At 36.4% G+C, this 20,030-nt stretch overlaps 2 protein-coding genes across 2 annotated transcripts; one reads left to right on the forward strand and one right to left on the reverse strand.

The window, feature by feature from the left end:
- Nucleotides 1–13,698: 13,698 nt before the first annotated feature.
- Nucleotides 13,699–15,330, forward strand: LOC110855348. The gene is made up of 2 exons (XM_022103779.2): nucleotides 13,699–13,980; nucleotides 14,483–15,330. Exons 1-2 carry the CDS (start codon nucleotides 13,781–13,783, stop codon nucleotides 14,937–14,939), a joined length of 657 nt encoding a protein of 218 aa, XP_021959471.1. The 5' UTR covers nucleotides 13,699–13,780; the 3' UTR covers nucleotides 14,940–15,330.
- A 1,021-nt stretch (nucleotides 15,331–16,351) lies between these two features.
- LOC110855196 (fibrinogen-like protein 1) lies at nucleotides 16,352–19,361 on the reverse strand. The gene is made up of 9 exons (XM_035855979.1): nucleotides 19,151–19,361; nucleotides 18,621–18,695; nucleotides 18,449–18,547; nucleotides 18,224–18,367; nucleotides 17,882–17,962; nucleotides 17,677–17,815; nucleotides 17,434–17,598; nucleotides 16,764–16,885; nucleotides 16,352–16,680 (listed from the first exon to the last, which is right to left on the reverse strand). The coding sequence occupies exons 1-9, from the start codon at nucleotides 19,214–19,216 to the stop codon at nucleotides 16,540–16,542; spliced, it is 1,032 nt and encodes a 343-aa protein (XP_035711872.1). The 5' UTR covers nucleotides 19,217–19,361; the 3' UTR covers nucleotides 16,352–16,539.
- Nucleotides 19,362–20,030: the final 669 nt, after the last annotated feature.

The raw sequence follows: 20,030 nt of genomic DNA on the forward strand, positions 1-20,030 counted from the left end.
CCCAGTAATTACCGAGACTGAGGGAAAGAATATGTAGACCGGGAATGGCAACCTGGTCAACGCTATGGTGACAAAGTTTGCAATTACGAAAAGCACAAGTCCGACCGACATTACGGCAAATGTACCAAGTTCTTGGAAAGGTGCGAATAATTGTAAATTTAGCGTAACGAATTCCATAGTTCGCATAGAATCGAAAATTTGTCGAGTATTTGCAAATTTCTGGACCAGCGCAGAATTTAGTCTCGCTAGGATTGCCAGGGTCGATATGAAGATTAGAATCAGGAGGGCAAAGACGCGACTTATTTCGTAAATTGTGACGGTTAGAATGATCAAACGGAAAAAGTGGAGGATCAAAGTTTGGCCGAAACACAGGTTCAAGAAAATCCTTAGGTCTTGAATGACGTAGAAATAAGGGTCGAAGTTCATGAAGAGTTCGGATGGAATTTGTAGAAATGGGTAGACTGCAAACATTCTCACGATCAGGGTGAGTATGAGGGATAGGTTCCTGTCAGATGTTGGTTTCGATGATTTGTCACCTGTTTAACAAAAATAGGAATTAGTTTTATGTTTATCTGCTACGAACGGAGATACAGATGTCCCATGGTCCGCATTCGTGTTCAAGAGCAAGTTTTTATTGCAAGGTCATATTCTTACACTATGTATCTTCTCAGAAAAGTTTAAAACATTAAAACCAACCTGTTAACCTTTGGGCTTTATGTGGCTAAAAATGGATTCCACATTAATACGTCCATACGATATTACAACGAATTGATACCGATAACTTGTTACCCAGTGGTGACAATGAGGGTATTCAAGCTTACTTCGCAAGTACGCAACGCAACATAAAATTTTAAAATTTGTGCGAACTTTTTCGCTCACCAACAACTTGCCCTAAAGTTTGCAAACCGATTTTCGATCAAAAATTTTGCTAATTTTACCAACTTTAATTTTTCTGCGAACGTTGCCAAGTACGCATGAATACCCTCAATGTTTATATTTGTTTGTATCTTCAAATCAAAGGGTATATTTTTCCCATGGAAATTTGGACCCTGATACTGTGACATGCCCGGAAACAGCTTTCGGAAAACACAAGTACCACCAGGAATCGAACCTGATCCCTGCGTTTTACAGGTGACCACACAAGCCTTCAGACCAACTCTTACTAATTTTGGCCTCTACACCATTGGCTTACTTGACTCATCCTGTTCCAACCTCCTCAGCCCATTCCATCCCTTGACGGCATCCTCGCCATAAAAAGCGGTCATAACGTGCAACCATACCCCGTGAATGTTCAACATGCCGAAAAATAATATCATAAGAGAATGAATCAATCTAATTGTGTCCGTATTTCCGTTTCGACAAAATATGTTTTTAACCAGTAAATATCCAAACGATGATAAACCACAGATATCCACGGCTAAAAACATGTCAAGATCCCAGAGTAGTGTGCGCTTGTGACGTGTTTTGTATACCAAACAGTTTTTTCCGTTGTGCCATTGAATCCGGGGTTGGGAATAAAACCAACCAAATTTAGTAGAATGTTCGAGAAACGAGGATGAAACGGGGTTGGACGCCATGTCGTGGGTCTAAGGCATTCATAGGACTGTTTCGATATGAACTAGCGTCCGGTCAAAGTCAAATTAAAAACTTTGTTTTGCGTTGTAAACAGTTTGAATCGTAATTATTTTAGATATGTTCGCATGTAATTTAATAGCGTTTATCCACAAACAATACATGGAGAAATGGCTCGAAATAATTGCATCCTGTAATACATGTTTAACCATATTTCGGAAAACTATAATTTGTAGCAAGTCCGATATCAAAGACATACGGTGATTACAATTTATATAAATATGTATATGCCATGCATATACACTTGAACTGATAGTATCAACATATTTTTTAATACTGTTCTCTGTTTTGGTACAACGTAAGTATAATCAAATGTTATGAAAATATGTGTGATTTTCAAAGGCCTATAAAAACATATTGGGATATCGCAAAACTTCCAACTTATTACGAGTCTTAGTAAGGGCCAAAAATTTGTCCCAGAGCTAACAATACCTAGATGTTAGTTCCTTCACGATTTTATGCAAATGTTTTTAACCGGAGAAACACTGATTTGAACTTCTCACGTACCCTCCGCCCAATGATTTTGCGACCTTCCCCCAAATAACAAAGTATCCCTACAAATATCCCTAAGCTATATATGATGAAGAATATTTTCAAATTATCTACGTCCACTGGGGCAAAATCGCTAGAAAATTGATTCTCTGTAACTATATCCTTCCCACTTATAACAAAAACTCCGTAGTAATTCAAACCGATCATGTTACCAATTTTATCACTGATCTTCAAAAGTTCAATGATGCGATGCCAAGCATCATTTTATCGCCAATTTTCATAAATCCCGCTCTCCCACAACCTCGCCAACCCCTTCCTTATCATTCCTGTATACTCAGAATTATCCACATACCATGGCATCTGACTCAACAAGGGATTAATCCTTCCAACCATTTTCTTCTGCTGAATGACATAGTCAGTGTTTCGGCTAAGAATTTCATCCACTCTGAAACCCTCTTATCGTCTAGGGTTGCAAACGTATCGGGAATTTGGATAAGCCCTCGATCACTAGCGACAGGTTTGTTTCGGCTAGAATTCGCCACCAACGACTCCACTTTTCCCGTTAACAGGATTGTGCTCGCGTTAAGACGTTTATAGAACTGGGCAAGCGGATCCTCACCACGTGACAGATCTGGCAATACGTCCTCCATCAGAATGGAGTATACTACTTCGTAGTACACTTTATAGAAGGTATTCGTAGTATTCATGATGCCCGAGCGGTCCAAGGCTTCGATCGTGTCCGGTGTGGTGGGAGGATTATCCATGACAAAGTAGGAAAGTAGATCGCCCTTATAACAGGGCCAATGCCAGCTACCTCTAATCCCTTACACAATCTGACATCACTCTCCAGAGCCAACACCAAATCACTCTCCAGGCGAGGTAATGCCAAAATTATGTATATGAGAGAGCTCCTTCCTCAACCCCTCTTCCCAGAACTGAATACATTCATAGTGCACCACATCCAGATCTTCTTTACTTCATTTATTCATTTATTTATGATGAACTAACCCTTACGACATAATGTTATATTCACCAAACAGCCTTCTCCGCAAATAAAATGGTTACATAAAAGTTTTTAAAATACATATTTGAGTTGTATAATAAAATCGTCGAGATTATTGATAACGTCAAAGTCCACGTGGTATTCAGGATGGTGACCATATTTGGTAGCACATTGTCCCCCTCTGCGGCATGTTGAGACTGATTCAGCATCACAGAGAACACTTTGAAGAGAACGCCCCCAATCTTCTCCCGCTTTTCGGCCTGGCATATAATACTGACAAACGTGACTAGGAAACCGATAGTAAGGCCGATCCAAATCCAGGGATCGAGTGGTTCGAGCAGCTTCACGAAATCCAGACTCCCTCTCTGCCCGGTGTACAATACGAAAGTAAATTCAAAATACCGTGTCGCGTAGCTTAGCAGTTGCATTTTTGAGATCTTCCTGTTGATAAAGATGGTCTGGTAAAATGTCGAATTTGCCATTTCGACAAAAATTATCTATCCCAATCCCTCTTGCCCCTTATACTGCTGGGTCATGGAATAGTTGAAGTGGCTGCTTAACGAGTATGCGGTGCAGGTCGGGTAAAACGTTGCTAATCCCCAGTAACGAGCAGAGCAGGAAAGTGTTTCCTTATTGAGATAGTTCGGGGGACGTATGTTAGAGTGTGCAATGTAGGTGATGTCCTTGTCCAGCGGGGGAAGCATTCTGAGAGAATGGCGACTAATTTGATCCAGAGTGGCGGGAAGGATTGGAATTGGATGTCGGACCGAGGGGAACATGCGGACAAGGGTTTTGCGAGATTCGTGCCAGGACGATGGTGGCCGAGATGTAGTATGGCTGTGTTCGAAACATAGGGAGCATTTCGTTAGCGTGGTGGCGGGAATGCAGCAGGATGAAGTGAGGGTCCAAATCATTGTAGGCTAGCCCATGAAGGACATAGAAGAAGTTGGGGTACAATTGGGGGACGTATTTATCGACGAGAAAAATTATACATGAGTCCGTGCGCCGGTTAGCCATCCAGATTAAGTTGATGGGGGTTGTGTCCCCAAAAATTGATGAATCTGTGCCGTCTCCCGTATACTTTGTCGAGAACGAAGGAAATCCCAGTTCTAAACTCATTGGGAAAATAATCTTTTTGAAAATCTGATCAAATGTTGAGAATGCAACCATCAAAAATTTTGTGGTTCATGATGCGAAATAATCCTCCAGCACGAGTTTGAACAGGGAATTTTGAGAGGAGAAGGTAAAATAAGGTATATAATTTATAGTCCATTTTTATTATTTTAGTTTCCCGAAATATTTAATTACCTTCAAAGAGTAAAAAACATAAGGAGTGACAGGCACACAGGTACCTGATTCGACGGGATTTGGACGCCCATAGTATTAAATTTTCTACTCGATTGATTCAGCACACACAAACTTTAGCGATATTAATGGGTTTAATAACAGGATGGTGATAAACCAAATTATCTACAGGTTCATTTTAGTCGATAGTTTGTAGAATTGCAAAAGTTGTACACACATGCTGAAAGTTGATATATGTACATGGGCTCCAAAACATGCTAAAAAGCATACACCAAAATTACTAAAACAATTTTGGTATTCACATTTTAATAATTTTTGCATTTAATGGTTCTCATTGTTTCGGTTTTCTGAACAAGTAGATCGAATCGATTATTTTCAAAATCGGCATCTAGATCTCAGTTTCTAAAGTTAAAAGATACACTCTAAACAAAATTTTAATGAATCATTACTGCGCGGAGTGCATATATGACTCTACCGCGATAGTAATGATTTGGTATTAAAACAGTACTATATGGTAAAAAAAGAAACACAAATTAGTGTTAAAATTATTACCAAAAAGTGTTATTTTATTACTAAATCTATACCAACATGGTGTAAATCTTTAATTCCGTCACGGTAGAGTCATATATCTACTCCGCTTGTTTTTTTTATTACCAAGTTGCTAAGACTGTAGTGAAACATTGATTGCAAGAGTTCAACTACATAGATAGTCATCACGGTACGCAGCTGTCCCAGCATTGTATTCACAATTCCTGGATTTAATCGACATTTTAATTGAAATGTATTCAAATGCAAACCGGAAGGGAGGACAAATACAATACTGAAACAATTGCGGGAACGAATTAATTTCTTGAAATCGTGTTAAAGTTTAAATTTATTCTTTCTGTAATTCCTTTAAAATTTAATAAAACAATTGGATAAATTCTGTAAACAAATGGTTGATTTTACATGAAACATTAATCACTACGCATAATTCATAGATAATCATTAATTAATACTTAGTTCTCTAGCTTAGTTTGAATATGTAAATGTGAATCATTTATGGGCAGAATTTATATATACCGAAAAGCTTCACATTGCGAATTTCAGTATTACCAAGACCAAGTGCTAAATACTGTAACATGACTGCATTCCAAATTTGCAAAAAGATCGCGTTGGTGGGAGCCGAACTCCCAACCTCTTTCCATCTAGACTTAGAGAGTGTCCCCACGGACATCCCAACGAGTCTTCATATCAAATTGCAATACAGTCTGTTGTAAGTTCGTTATTAAATTGACTTACACGATCGGAACTCACTCAAAGAACATGCATATGAAGCTACTATCCCATCATTAGGGTATAGCGCACATATAAACATGTCACAATACCTACCATACTTATTAAGTAATTATATAATTAATTATATTCTGCAGACTTCAAGAACTAGTGTAAATTCTGGGTCATGACCTAGAACAGCAAATTGCCTATTTTATAATTTAAATACTTATGCACTTCTGCTTTAAGACAAAGCTTAACTCGAACCGTAATTAATGCTAAAAATTTGAATTAATTATGTAAGTATGTATCTAACAGAAAATGCAAAATACTATGTCACTCGAAAAATACCTTTCTCGCTTATTGTCTGGGGATTAAAATTAGACCCAATTTTGCATGGAATTCTTAAATATACAGACCATAATGTTATGTGAGAGTGTCTGGCATGTATTCATAAGACGTCACTACCATGGGTAACTATTTTTTTACAATATTACAATTCATTATTCATGTAAAAATTTCTATTTGAAGTTCAACAATACGATGTACCTACAAAAGCCATACGAATGTGCTTGCATGAAATATAAACAAGGCGTCTCATAATATTTCAAAATATAAATGAATTTATACGATGAGTTTTATGAAAAACTATTGAAATTCAGAATAATTATCAAACAAATTTGCGAAAAATGTTCAAATCCTATCGCTTCACCAAAAGACATGAAACCGTTTGTCTCACACAGAATTCCTGTACCACAAGTGGGGTCAACGTTTCTACGAAATTATTCCCAAATTCCAACCTCAACGACATCAGCGATTTGTGCATCCTTCTCTCCAATTTTTTGTCACTGCTCCCCTTAAACTTTGCGATCCAATTTACACTCAAACTATTAATCTGTGCCGCTGCAGAGAACAATAACATTGTAAAAACCAGGACAAGAAAGTAAGCCCATAGAAACAGAGATGCCTCAAAGTTGGAGATGTGCTCAGCATGAAATAATTTGAGGGACGTATAACACAATAAAATTTGCAAGCCTGGCACTAAAAGTGCCGTGATGAGGAAAATTCGCGATTTTGTGCAATAATTTAACAGTTTTTCGAAAACTTTTAGCTCCTTGTAGGCCAGAAGCCAGGCAATATTGCAAGCCGGGGTGTAACCGTGGACAAAGGTTGTGCAGGACATCCACAAAAATGAGATTCCATGGAGTAATACAGTTGCTAGGTAGTAGACCGAGGTGGTGACGAGTTGTTGGAGGGAGATGAATTCAAGGATGGCGAATGATAGTTTAATTGCGTAGATGGTGGTGTGACTTTGTCCGGTGAGAAGGCTGCCATCCTTGCAGAATAGACAGCTTAACAGAATGGGCTGACAAGGAGTTAGAATCGTTAGAGTGGATATGATCACGGACAGGAACAAACCTGTCACCTCGGCAGCGCCGTATAAGAAATTGATGCAGAGTTGGAGCTTAGTGCCACCTGGGAAAAGTTGAATGGATTAAAGATAGGAAAGTATGATTTACTAACGCCTAATGTTAACTTATGCTTTTAACTTTCTCTTTACTATCAACTTTCACTTTACTTTCCCAGTACTTTCTCATTAGTAATTTTAAGTTCAGGTGAAAGCCAGTACTTTCACCGTGCTATCACTTTTTCCTCTCTCCATAATGCGGTAAGGTTAAAAATTTTAACTTAAAATTACAAAATTCATTATAATAGGAAAATTTATCTCTCATATTCGACCAATATGTAAAAAACAGACTCTTTTCTAATTGCGACATCCAACATTGTTTATTCCGATTTTTTAAAACAGGTTAAAACCCGGTTTTCGATTTAACCGAGAACCGGTTTACAAATTTCAAGAAAACCAGTTTTATAAATTTTACGCACCCGAAAATCGCCTATCGATTTAATATTTCTTATTGTTGTTATAAAAAATAATTGTTATGAAATACCTTATTCCCAAGTTTATATTTAATTTTGTATTACATTTAAAAATTTGTACTGCAACCGTTTTTGCATAGAATCGAAAACCGGTCTTAACAAAATGGAAAAAATCGGAATAATCGAGAACCGGTTTTCTAAAAACCTTCAGATTTTGGACGCCTTATTCAATACATAAACTTTGAGATGATCCAGAATTATATCTGAATACCGCTACAAATATTTACAGCAGTGTTTCGGGTGCAAGTAACCACCTGCAAGAAATAACCGCAAGAAAGTGGTTTCTTGCAGTCATTTTTACCTGCAAGAAATGCAAGTTGCAAGAAACTCCTTCCCGCCGCTATAGTTCATAGGGCACGTCGCTAGATGGCGTCGCGTTTCTTGCACTTTTTACGGTTTTTTTTCACCTTGCATTTTTTGCAGTTTATTGCTTTGCAGTGCAAGAAATGCTGCAAACCCGCAAGAAACGAAACACTGATTTACAGTTTAATTTGCAGATAGCAATAATCATATTTATTGCACATCATCATTTTAATTTTCAATAAAACAGCGAAATGAAAACCATTTTTACAAAATTAGTGAAAATTACTTTCACTTTGCCTTAAAAGTAGAATCGCAATGTACTTTTACGCCTAATGTTAACTCGGGATTTACCACTACTTTTGCCGTCACTTTTCCATTTTACTTTTGATTTTGCAAATATTAACTCCAACGGCAAAGCTAAAGTAAAACTTTGGCTTTGCCATAGATTTTACTTTTGCATTTGGGGTATTTTGACTCAACTTTCACTTTCACTTTACCGTTACTTTTATGTTACTTTTAAAAGTACATTGCGATTCTACTTTTCGGGCAAAGTGAAAGTAATTTTCACTAATTTTTGAAAAAATAGTTTCATTTTGCTGTTTTATTGAAAATTAAAATGATGTAATGCAAGAATTCAGAATAATTCACAATCACCTCGAAGTTCTCGTATTAGAAATAAGGCGTCCAAAATTGGAAGGTTTACAAAAAACCGATTCTCGGTTATTACGGTTTTTCAAAATTTTGGTAAAACCTGTTTTCGAATCTGTGCAAAAACAGTTTTAGTGCAAATTTGAAAATTTAGTACAAAATTGAAACTAAATATAAACTAGGGAATAAAGTATTCAAGCAATTCGTATCCAAATAATATGATAGACATCTTAAATCGATAACCAGCTTTCGAGTGCGTAATATTTTAAAAACCGGTTATCGTGAAAATTCTAAAACCGGCTTTCGCTTAAATCGAAAATCGGTTTTTGACCGGTTTTACAAAATCGGAATAAACGATTTTGCATTCCAAAATTTGGATACCGAAATTTGAAACAATTCCACCTCAATAGTTCGATATTTAGAATTATAGTTCTAACGTACGCACCTTTCGTTGATGTCAATTTCGATATTTTTTGTAAATTGGTCGAAAGATGGTCAGTTTTAATTTATTCTTCCACATGGTAATACAAAAAATAAAGTGCGGCAAAGCACGATACATAAATAGCGCAATAATGCTGAGAATGCTGAGGATGCTGAGAATTAATTTGCGCTATAAAGCTCAAATTAATTAAATTAATTAATTACTGATTGATTAATTAATTGATTAATGATTGATTAATTAATTAATTGATTGACTGATTGATTAATTAATTAATTGACCACATGCTCTATAATGCGACATGCCGACAACACAGAAAAACATGTTTTCCCCAAATTTCATGCACATCGACCGCAAAATGCCGAAATTAGGGCATGGCGACAAAATTTGTCGCAAAACCTTGATCGCCATATTGCGACATGAAGACAACACCAAAAAACATGTTTCCCCCAAATTTCATGCATATCGACCGCAAAATGCCGAAATTAGGGCATGGCGACAAAATTTGTCGCAAAACCTTGATCGCCATATTGCGACATGAAGACAACACCAAAAAACATGTTTTCCCCAAATTTCATGCATATCGACCGCAAAATGCCGAAATTAGGCCATGGCGACAGAATTTGGCGAAGAAAGTTTCGAAACCTTAGTCGCCATATTGCGACATGTCAACAACACCGAAAAACATGTTTTGCCCAAATTTCATGCCAATCGACTAAAAAATGCCGAAATTAGGCCATGGCGACGTTTTTCGACATGATGTCGACAAAGTGGTCACACCCCCTTAATAGGGTGTCACCCCATAGCCGTGAAGAACATGTGTTAAAAATTTCAGATCGCTGAGACAAGCCGTTCTAGAGTTTTAGTGTTGACGGACGGACAGACGGACGGACGTACGGACGGACAGACTAACTAACCGATCGCATAAAGTAGCTTGCGCTACTTAATAAATTTGCTAAAAAAGTGAGATCACTTTTTCTATCATTTCTAATTCTGTAATTTTAACTTTACCGCAGTATGGAGCAAGTAAAATGTGACGGCAAGGTGAAAGTACTGGTTTTCACCTGAACTTAATATTACCGATAGGAAAGTAATAGGAAAGTAAAGTGAAAGTTGATAGTAAAGAGAAAGTAGAAAGCATAAGTTAACATTAGGCGTTAAAAGTAACTTAAAAGTAACGGCAAAGTGAAAGTGAAAGTTGAGTCAAAATACCCCAGATGGCGAAGTAAAATCTATGGCAAAGTCAAAGTTTTACTTTAGCTTTGCCGTTCGAGTTAATATTTGCGAAAGCAAAAGTAAAATGGAAAAGTGACGGCAAAAGTAGTGGTAAATCCCGAGTTAACATTAGGCGTAAGGGCTCAAAAGTCTACCATTCTGGCATATTCGTGCACTGCAATAAATTACAGAAAATGTCAAAAAGTGGCTCCACCTAGCGGCGCGCTCTTTGTACTACTATCGTAACATGGATATCCCAGCAGGTGTCGCCAAGCTTTGGAAAGAAATCATTCGTGAAAAAAATTCTTGCAGACATTTTTTTTATGGCAAACACTGTCCACTTTTGTAATTTGTAAGAAAAACGGATTTGATCTAATTTTGATACGAAGACCAAAACAAAATGCGGCAAGGTTTTTGGAATCTTGTACCGTACCAAAGCCCTTGTTGGGTTGAGCAATCAGAAAATTGACAAGTTGAACAGAAACGAGATCAATGGGAAGGTCGAGCCTTAGTAGGAAAGTAGTCGTATAAATTACCGCTCCCATTCCAGCCTCCGCCTGATCTACTAGACTTGACGTGTACTTAAAAGTGACCAAGAAACGGGTCAAGCAGATGAAGAAGTGGACAACTAGGGTCGTCAAAATGCCCACTTTTTGACCCTTCCACCTAACAACTACTTTGTCCTGTTTTCTATCCCATTTTACAAAGAGACAACCAAAGTACGCCCCATACATGAGGTTACGTTTTATGAAGAAGATATCTTTGATAAGCATTTTAGATAAGAGAAGTGGTAAAGATTATCTCTGTAGGAGCCGACAGAGTGACAGGATTTTAAATATTCTCGTATTACTGGTTTTGTCTGTATGGCTGGGTAAAGAATTTAATTATAATAATAGTTATTAGTACACTCTTAGCAAACTTGTGATAAAAGCATTACCGAGCGGAATACATATGTGACTCTACCAGGGTTGGCAATAATCAGCATTACCGCTGAGTAATGGGATGGCAATGAAAAATTTACTATAATATAATAATAAGAATAATAATAATAATTTATTCATTTAATCCTACAAGGCCCATAGATTATACACGTTATTACATCAATGGTTATACCAAGTCTGAATTTAAATTGAAATATACAATCATAAAATTGAAAATTATAATGAAAAATCTACTAGTGAGTAAGGAATCAATTCGAAGGAAGTAACTCATCATTACCACAGCGGAGGAGAATTACGACTCGATCGGATTTTTAAGAGTGTATTTAATTACAGAGGAAGTTGTACAATAAAGTATGCACACATGGACGAACAAGATAGGGGAAGGCTAGATTACCTTTCGGGTGTTCAGATTCTCATAAATTATTAATCTGGAGTTGGTTTTGTTGACGACTAAAGGTGATAATGCCATGGCCTGGATAAATTCTGGGATGAAATATTAAAGTGAGTTTGGTCGAATACCAGGCAAACCAAAAGCACCAAGATTGTTATGCAGGGTGGAATAATCTTAATAATAATAATCTTAAAATACGTATTCATATTCGTCAGTAATTAAATATTTAGTTGCATCACGGCTGTCAAATGATTTAAGGGGATTAAATAAATAAATGACAAAATTTGGAAACGCAAGCATAAATGATGAGCATAATTGTGTTGGAATTACATATGGCTCGCAATCCGGCGGGACGAAATGATAATTTATTCAGGCCGGATCGGAGCATGCGGATTTTAACATCGTACCGTACCGTTCAGGAAAATTCTGAATTCCGTTCCGTCGGATTTAGTGCATAGTATTTAGTAGTATTTTAGTACTTTTATGTGTACTTAATTACTAATTCTGAAGAAGAATTTCGGATAATTTAGAATATGTATTTTCGATTTCACTTCCCCGGATTTTGGCCTTTAAAACTTTGTGTATTTTAAAATGTATCGAAAGTACAGTATTTTGTATTTTCGATAAACTACAATGTGTCATGTATTTTGTAATATACTTTGGAAACTTTTTCAGAAATGTATTTGCGATACAAATGTATTTTGCCATTTGTAGTGTATGTATCTGTACTTCGAATTCATGAAAAATGTTCAGTGTATAATATACTGAACATTTTAATCCTTATAAACGAAATTAGTTTATAAGGATTCAAAGCTAAATGACTAATATCATTCGAGTCTCTTTAATTCTCAATCAGTTACTCGTCAGTACAGCAGAGATGGGATGCCCATGTACATTTTTAATTAATAATCAAGGTCGGGGGAAACCTGAGTTTTACTACCCGTATAAAAATCGTGTGGCGACTTCTGCATAATACGGCACACTTATTCGGCACAATGATTTATGCATGAAAGTTGTGGTGAGTATATTCTGCATAAAAGTTTATAAACTGATATTTTTATGAAGAGACTTTTCTTCATACAAAGCTTGTGGCTAGCAATCTCTATTTTTAATAAAAAAAACATAACATAATTATGCATAATCCTGCACAGGTTATGCACAAATCACCCGGCATAAATTTTCTGCATAAAAATCAGCCAAATTGCTGCATAAAATCCAGCCAAATTTCTGCATACAATCCGTTAAAATTTTTATACGGGTACACTGCAAAAAACATTTGATCGCGTAATGTCCATATGTGACTCTAACGTCGCGATGTTTAGTTTATAACCGTATGACATAAATTTTGAAACTGGTTGTGGATAAATCGCTACCACTTGGTAAATATACACACCTAGCATCAAGGCGCTTGATCCACATGTTGACACTACTCCGTGACAAATGAACACCGGACCTTGTATTAGAACAACCCATTGGATTTGATATGTATTATTAGGTTTTAGACGGGATTTCCTGGTTGGTACTGGGCTTGACTTAATGGGTGAAGGTAACATTATTAAATGCAAAAGTTCATGTGATTGTGAAATCATGTACAAATTGGTGCAATCGATTTCTGAACATTGTTTTACTTATTTCATTAAATTTGACGTAAATATGTTAATCCCAGTAAAATCCCAATGATACAAATATAGTAGAACCGAATGTGTCATACCTATTTGCAACCCAGAAACCCCATCACAATTAAACCCTGGGTCGGAACAGGCTTCCAATTATCCATCACAACATCAAGTTTCAAAGTGCAACGATTTTTTACGTGCATAAAACTATGTCACAATTAGTATGACACACGGTTGGCATGATGAATAACGGCATGATTGACATGTTGTTTTTATCATGTGGGACCAACACCCCAAAATATTGCGTAAGAACCAGCCTTTCATCTCGACTCGTTCGTTAAACGGAGTCAAACTTTGTTCCAAGTGAGAAACACGCGATACACTTGAACTTTAATAGAACATGGCTCGATATAAATTATCTCATGATATCAGTATGACTTGCACATTAATTAATTTGTATTGCGTTGCAAGCAAAAGAATAAAAGGGGATTGCTCACTCTGCATTTGCACATAATTTGCCCGTTCATTGGATTGATATTATTTCAGCTGTAATTAATTAAATTCCGATCAAAAAAAAGTAAAGAAATCTTGAGTTAAAAAATGTTTCGAGCAATTCTTATCTCCTCGTTTCTTGCCCTTGCCGTCGCGCAGGTGCCATTCATCCACTTGTACAGTTTGTACGACAGCGTGGGTCCCTTCAACATGTACTCGGAAAGGGACATCCCAGACTTGACGAAGTACGAGTTGTTTTACGAGGGCAGTGAACAGAATCCAGACTATATTTATTGCCTGCATGGAAAGTGAGTATAATTTTAGAAATGAAATTCGAATGAAATTCTATAATGAAATTTGAATATATTTTAGCAAATAATTAAGATATATGAATTAAGAGGAGCTGAATTTTTAACGGAAGCAGCCAAAATGAACACTTGATTAATCCAGATCAGTAAATTCACAATTTAGCCCTCAATATTTAAATTCTCGTGGTTTTCATTCTGCTGAAATAAGTTTTCGAAATTTTATTATTGAGGGCCCGAGTTCGCATATTCGCACTTGCCCTGGAAATGGGAACGTTCGGAAATCAATTTTCGAGTCAAAATTTTGTGCGAACTTGCAATGAATACCCACATTATTAATTCAAACTTTTAGTAAGAAATCTAGTTTTTCTAGTTATCTAGTTTTTATGCAGAAACCAGAGATTTTTGTAATAATATGAATTTTAAATGTGATTATTTTTGCGACAAATTAAGTTAATTAAATTCTCCTCTCGCTCGAACTAATGTTTTCCCCTTTTTACACCAGTTGGATTTTACACGGAGCGGAAAATTACACTACAGGGAGTGGATATTCATACATTTCCGAGTGGGAATGGGAGACTTCCGGCTGTGTCAAATCGTTTACAGGATCTCGTCCAAAATCCCTGAGAATGACAGGAGTACCCGGATCGATAAACGCACCGAGCATTAATTTCTACCCGGGAGCTGACTTCGAGGGAGAACATACCCTCGTGTCTGACGACCTCCCGGATGTGGACTTTACCTACCGATCTGTTATAGTCACCGGTCGCAGTTCTTATTGGCTGCTGTATCCAGCCGTTAATTACCTCGGTTTTCCTGCCTGTGTGGATAATACGAATTATAATACCTCCTCGATAAGAGTGAGGTCTGTTAAGAGACACACGGAAAGGTGCCCCTGCCTCTTTTGTGACAAGGTGGAACAGAAACAGCCAAACATTGTGCGAGTTGCTAAACCCGTTTGAAATCATGATAATGTAATATCAATTGATGTAAATGTATATGTAAAATAAACAAATGCACCTTTGTTAAATATGTGTTTAACAGTACAAAAATAAAATACAAACGATCAATATTGTCGAATTTTAGCGTTAATATAAATCATTAAATATGTGTGGAAGTTTTAGACATTCGATTAGAATCATATATTTCTAGAGACTGATTTGTTAATCATGATCACGATTTTTTATAACCTATGCTACATAATAAGATAATATGTGTTACAGCATTCTTGGTTAAATGTAGGCCAGATGTTAACTAATAATAACTCTCAAATATTTGTTAAATTCTAACCCAGATAATTTAACAATATGTACTTCCAAATAAAACTTCAGCTCGATTGAGAGATTTGACAAATTTATATGGGATAGTCCCATACAGAGAGTGCAAATATAATTTCCTTTTTACCCTTTCCGAACTTTATTGCAAAATTTATTCCTTCTCATAATTTCGATTTCTAACATAGCTCCTTGAAAAAGTGACAACTTTATGATTTTGGATTTTCTTGATGTAGAGGTTTGCAAACTGGAGTAGTTATGTTATTTCACGTATATGTGAAATCAGGGTAATAATAAAGGTGAATGATTAAGCATTCGCAATTTCGCTTGCGACATAATTTTAATTAGAAGTACACAATTCTCAAAATCTAGGAGGGAAAAATTCATAGAAAGATGTAAAAAAAATTGTCTGGTGACTTAAGTTTCTGAAAATATTAATTTCCCTATGCTTTATGGGCTTGAGTTCCACCTTAAAATCCTAATTTTACACTAATTTACATAGTTAACATCACCTGGCTTAAAGCAACAATCAATTTTTGCCGAATTATTTACAGGGTCACAGATTGCTTACTCATATTTTTTTGCAGACAAGAATCGGAATACTGGGCATTCATACAGTAAAATCCTGTGTACATTATTGTGTGCCAGTTGATGTAATTGAGGCAGTCGCACATCCACTTTAAGAAACAGTAATTGCTTTGATATGTAAATTAAAGGTAGAAAATCCCAAAATCTGAGTAATAATTGCTAATACTCTTCACAACTCCTACTTATGTTGCAACTTGTGAAAATTTGTACATTATTTACACCAATTTGACGATGCAGACCATTCGCTCTTCACAAAAAATTCCCCAAAAAATTATTCAACTTGTAAGGATGAAAACATCATTCTAAAATAATGTTGTGTATTTTGAGAATGAATTTTCTCAATTTTATTAAGTTTTAAAAAAGTGCCATAAGTTTTTGAACGCTAGTAATATAATGTGTCCCCATTGTATTTATGATGGGCGGAAGGGGCTGTTGCAGAATCGATGTCATCTCGGTGATTTTAAATATCTCTAATATTTGTGGAAATCATTCAGCAGTAATTTCTTCTTGGATTCATACCCACAAAATGCGATTTTATCTCTAAATTATTCCATATTCTGTAAATTTTCTATAAATAATTTCTATATTTTCTATAAAATATTTTTAAAACGTAAAATTAAATTGTAGCATTGCACTCATAAAAATTTTATGTAATTCAACATAAAAATAGAGTGAATAAGGCTAGTTTTCAGAGTCCTTGTTAGATGAGCCGGAGTGGCTTGCGAAGCTTCATTTCGGCTTTTTTCAAGGAATAATGGGCACCTTTCCAATCGTGCCAGATGACTCCTAGCCCAGGGGTTTCTACGCTGCTGGAATTATGGTAGATGGAGTTGAGGAATGCCTGATAACTCAGGAAGAAATTCGTGAGAAACTAGTTAATCTCTGATTTAATGGTTATTTCGAAACGTATGTAAATGCACTCACGTAAGAGCAATTCTCATGCCACCAACCACCCCGCCACTTTCCGGCACAATTCCCCAGGGCGTTATCGTTGTCATTTTCATATGTACTAAACTCCTTGCCATCATTATAGCTGAATGAATCGCCTGGAAAATAAGGTAATTTTAAGAGATCAAATTTAGTGTTTAGTTCGTGTGTAGGATAGTTTGCGGAAAATTGTGGAAAGAGAGTTCGTTCTGATTTTGTGTGATAATTTTTGATATCTTGTAATTCATGAGAGTCGTTGTCACACACAACTTTAAAATAATTGAGTTTTCTACACATTGTAGAAATCAGTTCTATGATTTTCTAATTAATGCTCCAAAATCTATAAGGATTTTCGTTGCACCATTGGTATGCTGGCATAAGGTTGGTCAATAGGGTGCACAAGTGCAATGTCGAAGTATTTTTAGTCAACAGTAATCTTGTCGACAACGAACTCGTCAACAACTTAACGTCGACGTTTATTCCGATCACTCCTAACCTAACGTGGATGTATAAAACGTGTCGACCGTATAAAAATCCATTAATATTTTGTCGACAGGTCAATTGTAAACCTCAATTCCGGATCTCGGTATCACAGTTTGGTTGGCGTATCCATGACACGTAAGTCGACCTGCTACACAAATTTTAGGCAGCATTTGCAATCATTCACCTGCCGTTCCCCAGTATCCATCCACCGTTAAGTTGTACTTCTCCTGGGCATCAGCAACTCTGAAGACGTCATAAATCGCGTACTTCTTGTTCCCCTCCCAGTCTTCGAGGTCCACGCGTAACTGTGTATATCCTTCCAACGTGAGGCCATGAATGGTTTCTAAACCTAGATACATACATTGCATTTAGGATTAAGCACAATTAGCTTGTGCTAAGAAAATTTGCACAAAATTGAAATTTGCACCGAGCCAGAAATCTCCGTCAAGACTGCCAAATCCATTTTCATAAACTTCCCAAATTCTTTCGAAATCCGTCCTTTCCTTCCATCGCGGAGTTGGGGTACCCCTTCTTTGAATTATGACCCATTCATTGTCGCAGACCAGCTGAGTCATTGTCAAATTAAGTAATTGATTTTAATTCTGAAAGCAAGTTCATACTTAAGTGGTTACTTTTTTAGAGCGAAATTTAGTGTCTGCCAGGCCGGCATCATCCCCACATTTTGAGGAATGTTTCGCTGTTTCAAAGTCAACCTGGATGTAAATTGTAGTATGAGATTTAGAATTATTTGTGCGAATTCCGTACGAAGAGTGCGCGAAATTTTTGAAAGTTCGGAGAGAATTGTAAATAGCTAAAAGCGAAATTGATACCACTTCGAGTAAAAGTAATTTTTTATGAATTTGCAGCTATATCGGGAAGGAATCGTGGAAATTCTCGAATTGCTAATACTACAATTTGTATTGCAAATTTTACATTGCAAAATTAAAATTTACAGCTTCATAAACCGTACGTACTTTATTTTTCAAGGACACAAACTCCGTCAAGATGGCGCTAATATTTTGAGACATCCTGGAACTCGTGGATCTGATATCTGCCAAGATGGCGGCCTGTTCCAGTTGAAGCTCTACTACGAACTTGCATGTCTCGTTTAAGTTTGACTGTAAAATGAAGTAAGTTGCAAATTATTTACGCAAATTCCATATTGCAAATTTGTTTATGCGTGTTGGCAGTTTCATTACATCATTAGCGGCTTCTAAACGTTTCAATTTCTCGTGAAATCTGGCCTCCAAAGCGGCAAAATCAACCTTCGTGGGGATTTTTTCTAAATGGCTGACCACCTTGAGAAATAGTCAAAAGTTGAATTTTTAAGTCGAATTCAAGGGTGAAAATCCTTTTTGAAATTTTACTCACGCGTTCGAAGTGATCATTCAGATTTTGAGGAAGGGTTTCGTCATCGTTCAAATCATCCGTGAGCGTACCTTGGACCTGGAAAGGTATTTAATACTCGGTTTAATTACGGATGGTTCTAGCGGAATTTATGGATTTATGAAAAATCTGTCCCTTAATTTGGGGGTTAATTATTAGCTTATTGATCAACAACAAGTTGATATGCTATTGTGCAACGACATTAAATATACACTGCAAAACATGGAGGTGCTAAGTATCACCGCGCGGTGTGCATGCATGATACGTGTAAAACTTATAACCCCATGATGTCCGTATTATCACAAGGCGATGTAAAATCTAATACCACGTCGGCGAAGTCCCGTATATACACCACGCGGTGATAATTACATAACACGGCATTTTTTGCGGTGCATGGAAATTTGTTTGGCAATTAAACTGAATATGTATGTAAGGATTATGGCCAGTCTGACAATCTTTAGGTGACGTGAAAATCTATTCATTTATAAAATATTGAGACTTTGAGTGGGACTCACCAATCGGCCAAATTTCAACCCTGCTTCCAAAAATATTAAAATCAAAAGAAAATGGAATGCAAACATGATGATCAAAACTTCAGAAAGGTGGATGTTGACTGGTCTTGCCGGCGAAATAAAATGCACGGCTTACATATTTACTACACAACTCTGGAGTTGATTTGACTTGATGTGAAAATAATATTTATATCCTGCTGCATACGAAATGTTACATGTTCATGCAAATTTGTGCCTGTACATACAAGGTATAAAGATGACACTTGAGATATGTATTCGTATATTAATGCTAAATTAAGCCATACATTAATTTTGCAAGGCTAAAGTTGCAAAAAAATGATTCGAGGCATTGATCTCTATTTACGTGTATGTGACATCGTCTGCCCCGGAGGCTTTCTTGGAGATTGTGAATTGAATGGAGTCTTGATTTTATTATAAGGGCTGACGGATTTATAAAGAATTTGATTGATTTGTTATGATCGTTGTGTCGAAGACGTGCAATATTACTGGTGCCCAAACTTATTGTGTATATTGTGGTTATGTGAATAATACGTAAATCTGTACTTATGTGTGTGCGTGTAAATGTCAGGGACCTTTTTGTATAGCTGATTTCCAGGAAATTGTGTTCAGAAAGATTTTCTAGTGGATATTTTGTCAATTATTTATTTACAGTATGGAAAAATTCCTTGTTGGTAATTGTTTTGTTATAATTTATTACGGGTTGATAATGAAGAGATCCATGAAGAGATCCCTTCTTTACCGCACGTATAAACTATGGAATGACCTACCGAAAGTTGGATTTCCACAAAATGACATATTCAACGTTTTGTGACAATGTGAAAAAATTAATTACTATAGTAATTAATTTTTTTTTAATAATTAT

Source organism: Folsomia candida, unplaced genomic scaffold, assembly GCF_002217175.1.
Source record: "Folsomia candida strain VU population unplaced genomic scaffold, ASM221717v1 Fcan01_Sc012, whole genome shotgun sequence".
NCBI classification, from domain to species: Eukaryota; Metazoa; Arthropoda; class Collembola; order Entomobryomorpha; family Isotomidae; genus Folsomia; species Folsomia candida.